This window comes from Bactrocera latifrons, unplaced genomic scaffold (assembly GCF_001853355.1).
Source record: "Bactrocera latifrons isolate USDA-ARS-PBARC rearing strain unplaced genomic scaffold, ASM185335v1 scaffold_56, whole genome shotgun sequence".
NCBI classification, from domain to species: Eukaryota; Metazoa; Arthropoda; class Insecta; order Diptera; family Tephritidae; genus Bactrocera; species Bactrocera latifrons.
Genome location: NW_017537223.1, coordinates 674113 through 681283, shown reverse-complemented (window position 1 = coordinate 681283; position 7171 = coordinate 674113). Strand labels below are relative to the sequence as shown.

Below are 7171 nucleotides of genomic sequence, written 5' to 3'. Positions count from 1 at the left end.
TTTCAGATTGTATCAAATAGAAGTATATATTTATGTTTTCATTTAAAACTTTGACGTTAATATGCTTTGCATTTGACATGCAAGTACTTATGTTGTACAATTTAAGAAGTGTTTTTGTTTTGCTTGCCCGAGAGCAATTAATTAGGAATCATAATATACATTTTATTATTATGTTAAAATATAATAATTTCTTGCACAAATATATGGAGTTTATATGAAGTTAATTTCTAAATCGAATAGACTCTCAGTCTGGTTTAAACTCTGTCTAAACAGCTGAGCGTGCTGCCAAGCAACATCGCCCTTACCGCCCGATAATACAGCCTTAATTTCGAATACCGAAGCACCAATAATGTTCGCACTACCGTTGTCAGAAATCACGTGCACCTCGATTTGCCCTTCGCCAAAGGTTTTGCGCTCGAAACGCAAGTTATATGACGCGATCTTCAAACCAGCACTACTGAAGTCGAATTTCCAAACGATTTCACCTTCCTCGGCACCTTCTGCAATACGAAGAATTACGATTACATGTTTGAAACGCAATTCGCGCAAAATAAACACCTACCTTCCCGTGCCAAATATGACATTTTCCAATCCCGCTCCACTTTGCGAAAAATGTTTTTGGATGAAAATTGTGCACTTTGCCATGTCTTGTACGTCTGAAGCACCCTTACATCAGCAGTGCCAACTAAGCATCATTATCATTACAAGCGAACATAATAGGTAACTGTAAGCAGTATATTTACCTTTAAGGTAGCGCTCGTAGATGTCTTTGGCGCAGCTGTAACGTAAGTTAAACTGCTTGGCAGCTACTTCAGCGTCGGTGGGAGTGAAAACTAATATCTGAAAAACACAAAAGCAAATAGATGGGCTTATAGATATCTACACGTATTATTTATAATTCTCGCTCACATTATTGTATGTGTGTTCGCCACGAGACTGACGCCAGGCCAAGCTGCCAGAGCTGCGACCCTTCAGCTCGCTCTCCGTAGGTTGACTAAAACAAAAACATGCGGTATTAGGACACTATAGTTTGGATAAATATTTGTTTTTACCGTTGCACTGTCAGTTCGAACAGCTCTAGCATTGCACGTTGGCTCAGGGCTTTAACGCGTTCCGCGCTAAGTCCTGCTTGGCGTTTCTTTCGTATAGCTATAATTGTGGCAATCAATTCATTTTCTCCACAAAGATGTCGTGTTTTTAGCGTCTGCTTATGATTATTCACATAACGCCATGTCACATCCTGCATATCGTCGCAAGAGAAAGCCAGCACATAGTCAATGGGTCGCTTCCAGCCGTGTTGATACATCAGCGGCGAGTCCACTACATTGTCGGAGGGGTCTACATGCAACCAGCGTGCTTGGCTTTCTGAATATACCTAAAAATATATGAATTTAGGCAAAGACGAGACTTTATTCATAGCAAGGTACATATTTCTTTACTACCTCCGTCCACACATGATCAAAGCGCGAATATACGATGCGTGCATCGTATTCCAAACAGCGACAGAGAAACGTAAAGCAATTTGCGTATTCACCACAGCGGCCTTTACGTGACACTAGCAGCTGTGCTACATCATTGTAGCGGTAAAATTTGGTTTCTTGTCCACAACAAAAGCTCACTTCGACGCGGATGTCGCCTTCGTTTTGTGTGCGTTGCAGCTTACTTTCTTCACTACCACACACACGACAAGGCAACTGATTAACCCATTCAAAGAACTCAGTGTTGAACCAATTGCACAGTTCTACTACCAGCAGATCCCGTATGCATGGTTCTTTTTCTTTACATTCACCGGCGACGATTTGTTCCTGAAAAGCAATTAATTTCTCACTTGCTTTCTGTGTTAACTCATCGATAGGTATAAGCGCACGCCCAGCTGCTAACAACTTTTCATCTTCATACTGCATAACTGCATCCGATTGAAGTTCCATGGACTGTAGGAAAGCATTATTTGTTTGCTAGCACAAAAAAAAAAATAAATAAATATTGCAAGTAAATGAACTTCAAAACGAATCGAAAATTGGTTGAGATAAGGTACTTACCAACACACGTGGAAATGTAATGCGCTGCTGATAAGGAGTTGACGTGACAATTGGCCGCAATGGTTCGCTTTGCCTCTGTTCATTTATTAATGAGGCCATTTCGTTGCCGTTCACTTTTGGGGTTTCCCGCCCCGTTGCAGCTAAAAATAGAAAAATGTATATTAATACTAAAATATGCATGATTATATAATCTGCATTACTTGTGCTTGTGTGCGCTGTGCCCTTAAGCCAAGATTCACGCCTTTCTTGCAAAACGTCCCGATACTGTTGAATGCGTTTTAGAGGTACGTCCTCTGGCAGCGTATATTCTGTAACGTTGCGTTGGAAGCCAATTGCATTAAGCAACTGCGCAATGCCTGCCACCGAGAGTAGTTTCTCTTTAATTGTTTTATTCTCGAGACGTATGGTGCGATATTTGGGATTTGTTGGCTCTTTAAGAACATTTTCAATTAAAACGAGTAGAATGCGCGTCGCTTCGAGATAGGCATCTGCGGAATTTTCAAATGATTGCGACCGTTGGGTTTGTGTAGTTGAGCTATTGCCATTGGTGGATGAGGTAATTGCAGTTGACGATGTGTTGGAGGTAGATGCTGTGACAGCGACGGGTGTGTTGTTTGCTGCATTGGGTTCTATTGAGCGTATACACTCAAAATTCACTTCGGACATTTCTTTGTGTTTATTCGTGGAGGCCGCCACGTTTGGTATGAAGAAGCGTGAAGGCAGACAGCAACCAAAGAAGAGTGAGTCAGTTAATAGAAGCTTCCAATTGCGTTGTTTTTCTGTTTTTACACTGTCAACTATACTCTATGATTGGGTAGGAAACTATTTAAATAATTATAATATATTTTTAAGCGTCGCAATTAGTAAAAACGCAATTGTTAAGCCTTTAATTATACATTCACGAGCAGACGTAGTAATACAACAATAAATTAATAACGCTTTGTATTTGTGAACTGCGACCTGACAGCAAAGCAAACGCCGATAATGGTCAGCTGTTTTTTGTTTTGAACGCTGTTTATTGATTAATTGGGTAAGAAGATGCTGTCGTATGGTGTAAATGTCTTCTCGGTTAGAAATTTAGGTTACCGCATTCACACAGAACTTTTTTGTTCGCCTTGCGTCAGAAATTTCTTTTGAGAGAAGAATTTGAAGCATGCAAAGCGCAGCAAGGCGAAGCGAAATGTTGAGAAAAACTCATCTTTTACCCCATTTTTATACTCCTGCAACATGTTGTTACAGAGCACCTAAAACTAATTGAAAGGTTATATACATATGTAATTGCTTGGATAACGTTCCTCTTCTTGACGTTCTGCACCTTAAGGCATTTTCTTCTCAGGAATTATACATATTTTTGAGATATTAAAAGTGAATATAACTCTTAAATATTTTAATAAACTACGACGCTGAGTAAAGTAAATGAAATTTATTGAGCTTTTCAGCTCAATATTATTGAAAGCTAAATTAACATCTCGTGTATTCTTTGCGTGTGGCAGCGACAGAAACAAAAGACCAGAAGGCCACAAATGGCGAAATGCCAGAGAAAAGTGACAGTACAAGCGTTTGTTATGATTATTATTTTTTTGCTCTTTGCTAACAAAGTGTTGTAATGTCGTAGTAAAATAATTATTTGATATACGGGTTTATTAAATATTTCAAAGTTAACATAACCTGCTATAATTTATTGAAAACTGCTCTATATACTTAAACAATTTCTCATTGTTATTAAGCAACGTGATTGCTTATAAAATTTGTATTTTCAAGGACGAATTCAGGACAAATTAAGAGAATAAAATTGGTAGAAGGCGGGCAATCTTTTTTAACTACAAGCCGCGTTACTTCGATTATTTTTAAAAATCTTTAATAAAACATTTAATAGAAAGGTAACTCGACGCTCGTGTATCAAGTTATTCTATATCAAAAGGAACGCTCATGAAAAATGCGTGGAATTGAAGGCAAAGTGGTGGTGCTGGGTTCACGAGGTAACATATAATATTATTCATTTTGTAACCATATATTTGTCATAAAATCTATCTGATCCACCTTTTTCTTTAACCATTATATTAGTGCCTAGAAAGGGTGCAGGAATTCGATAAACACACCTCGAGAGTAAAGCGTTATTGCGTATGTATTGATATGCGCTGTAACCACCTGAAGAGGCTACATTTGTCGATCCACATTCTTCATGATTAAGCGCTGTGCCTATTTCATATAACTACATACATACATACATAAAAGAAACCATAGTGTTGCTCTAGCTTTGTCTATTTTATTTCTATTTTTAAATGTAAGCAGATAAAAAAAGTCCGCTTATATTAATATAGGAAAACTACAATAGGCAATACTCATTCGCACTGTACTTTGATGCTTCATCAACTTATCAGTCGTTCTACTTTAGTTACTTATGTAGCGGTCTTTATTTATTTTTGCATGCATTTGGTATAGAAAAAATCGCACGTAAGCGTCCAATCCCCTTAAGTTGATATGAAATAGTTTCTAGTATTTGCTGATAACAACTTTAGAAAGGTTTAAGCTTCAAAAACACGACACAATCGGGAGAAGCTTTGGCATTCGCTGAATGCAGTAATTCTTAAGTAATGAATCATAAAAATCACCATTGAAAATATATGTACATAAGTATATATATATATATATATATTAACAATTGTATATGAATATCGCAGAAAATTCCGTTTTATTTCTCGGGGGTTTTTATAAAATTTTCAGTTGTTATTTATATATATTCAACGTTTCTGATATATTTTTGGGATCAGATCGTAGTCGTATTGTTGCAGGAATAATCTTGTCTGCTTGTAAATTGTTCTCATGAGATAGAAAGAAAACATTAAACTTTTAAAACTTACTATAATATTTAAAATTTTCTCTTGTATTTGCAAGGAGTTGGAAAGACACACCTGATCACAAAATATATAAAAAACACATTGCATAGAGACATTGGTCCCACGATAGCGGCGTCCTTCTTTACTTGCAAGGTGCTCTTGGACGACGTAAAAATCAAATTACAAGTAAGTAGAAACCAATTATATAATCGTTATATATATGTTTTGCTTATTAGCATGGGGTTTGAACTTATTATGCTGCACATTATCGTTAGTAATCATCTGTGTACTTGCTCAAACAAAGCAGATTATAGTTCGTTTGATAAGTCGGAAAATTCATGGGCATATATGTACTTCAATTTTCGTAATGGCTGTCATAAAGTAAAACTGTGTTGTTACAGCCATATAATTTGTATTTTATTCTTACAAAAGTATGTATGTACGTACATACATGAAAATATGAGTAGCACACTCTATGATGAAGCTCGTGCTTGAACTTTACTTTCGCTTGTGAATAAAATCATTTTGCAATAAAATCGTCTACATGTCCATATATGTACATATACTTTAGATATATACATATTTATCAATTGCTGTGATGACTTCAGACATACGTGTGTAGTGTAAGAATATGTTTTCTAGCATTCGATCAACATTAGTTACAGAATTATATGAGTTTTATACTAAATACATTTTTCATTTCTAGATCTGGGACACAGCTGGGCAGGAGCGCTTCAAAGCCGTCGCACCAATGTATTATCGCAACGCTAATGCAGCTATTTTGGTTTTCGATTTGACACAACATAAAACATTTGTCGATATCAAGGCGTGGATACAAGAGCTGCACCGCCACGTACTGGAACCGATGATACTCACACTGGTCGGCAACAAGCTCGATCTGCTAGCACAGCGCACTGTTACACACGATGAAGCCTACTTGTTCGCCTCGTCCATCGGCGCTACCTACTTCGAGGCATCAGCCGAAACGGATCAGGGGCTCGAACAAATATTCCTCTCCACCGCATTGGGTCTGGTGCGTTTGGCGGATGAGGGTAAGAGTTGTTCACTGCGCCAGTTCAATTCGTGTGACTCCATATCAGCCTATACGAACAACAACACCGCCTTAAGCCACACATGTGCAGCGCTGTCGGCAAAAAACGGCAATGCGGCTTTTCGTTTGCCATACGTAGACATCGGCATACCCGTGGATGGTGATGATGAGCGCAAAGTGACGGGCGTGGGCAGACTTGAGACGCCTTCTTGGAGCATTTCACACATAGCGTTCGGAGAAGAGGAGTCTACCAGCTGCTGTTGGTAATCCAGATATTCACAAAACATTATATCGGCGTGTAGCTTTAAAAGGGGCTAATTTTAACAACGGATAGGCGATTTACTCATATATATTCTATATGTGCTGAGTACGAATAGTATTTTTAAGGAAGCAAAATGTAAAAATGTTTCAAAATGTAAAACTAAAAGCAATTATAATGATAATTAGACTAATTCTATAATATACCTGTAAATAATAAGTTCCACAAGCCGTTGGTGGGTGGTAGTTCGTCGCGTGAAGACGCGAAAGCGCTCGTGACTAAGCTTAGTTGATAAGTTGCGCTACTGCCTACTTTTGTACTGATATTAAATATAAGCGCATTCGTACGAACCCATTTTGCATGAGGAAGTTTTCTATTCGAAATCAATTATTTTCAAAACGTAATTTATTTTTGTTGAGAATAAACAGTTATTTGAGGAATTGCAGTTGTAGCAGTAATTTATTGCTTACTGAAGGCATTAAGACGCTTTTTTTTATTAGCTTTACTGAAATGTTTTACAAAACAATAACATAATCAAACCAACACATGTACAAACGACGACAACAGAGCATATGTATGTATATCTTTAAGAGCACTAACCATCGTCGCAAACAAAAGAGACGTAGGACAAAGACGTATTCCCATATTTGTAAAAAATCATTTATTAATATAAATATATTACACCTAGTACATATACACCGGTACTTATATGCAAGGAGAGAATATTAAAGCCAAATATATAAAATCACATTTCTTGTTTTTAGGGGTTAAATAAAGTGGAGTAAGTTGCCACTTGAGGGCAAGAATAATTATTTTTATTTTTTATATTAAGATTTGAAATTTTTTTAACTAATTTGCGCAGTAAGAACAAAATATAAAATTACATTAATTGTTTTACACGCTTTATGAAGTAGCAGTTTCATATGTTGGCTGTAACTTTATTGAACAAAGTGAAATGTATTTTCTGATATGATTTCTTGTTTAC

General features: G+C 37.0%; 2 protein-coding genes across 2 annotated transcripts; one reads left to right on the top strand and one right to left on the bottom strand.

Moving 5' to 3' along the window:
- Positions 1–7: 7 nt before the first annotated feature.
- Positions 8–3027, bottom strand: LOC108974514 (peptide-N(4)-(N-acetyl-beta-glucosaminyl)asparagine amidase). The gene is made up of 8 exons (XM_018942403.1): positions 2240–3027; positions 2040–2179; positions 1443–1955; positions 1053–1375; positions 910–994; positions 744–840; positions 563–685; positions 8–500 (listed from the first exon to the last, which is right to left on the bottom strand). The coding sequence occupies exons 1-8, from the start codon at positions 2703–2705 to the stop codon at positions 211–213; spliced, it is 2037 nt and encodes a 678-aa protein (XP_018797948.1). The 5' UTR covers positions 2706–3027; the 3' UTR covers positions 8–210.
- Positions 3028–3496: 469 nt separating this feature from the next.
- On the top strand, positions 3497–6934 carry LOC108974483 (vacuolar protein sorting-associated protein 21). The gene is made up of 3 exons (XM_018942343.1): positions 3497–4018; positions 4935–5062; positions 5583–6934. Exons 1-3 carry the CDS (start codon positions 3976–3978, stop codon positions 6192–6194), a joined length of 783 nt encoding a protein of 260 aa, XP_018797888.1. The 5' UTR covers positions 3497–3975; the 3' UTR covers positions 6195–6934.
- The last annotated feature ends 237 nt before the right edge of the window (positions 6935–7171 follow it).

Bases quoted from the DNA above. Each gene is read 5' to 3' on its own strand.
- LOC108974514 (XM_018942403.1), bottom strand. From the start codon at position 2,705: ATGTCCGAAGTGAATTTTGAGTGTATACGCTCAATAGAACCCAATGCA. The intron at 2,180-2,239 runs GTAATGCAGATT...TTCTATTTTTAG, and splicing joins CACAGCGCACACAAGCACAA to CTGCAACGGGGCGGGAAACC. The intron at 841-909 runs GTGAGCGAGAAT...TGTGTTTTTCAG, and splicing joins GCGAACACACATACAATAAT to ATATTAGTTTTCACTCCCAC.
- LOC108974483 (XM_018942343.1), top strand. From the start codon at position 3,976: ATGCGTGGAATTGAAGGCAAAGTGGTGGTGCTGGGTTCACGAG. The intron at 4,019-4,934 runs GTAACATATAAT...TGTATTTGCAAG, and splicing joins GGTGGTGCTGGGTTCACGAG to GAGTTGGAAAGACACACCTG. The intron at 5,063-5,582 runs GTAAGTAGAAAC...TTTCATTTCTAG, and splicing joins ACGTAAAAATCAAATTACAA to ATCTGGGACACAGCTGGGCA.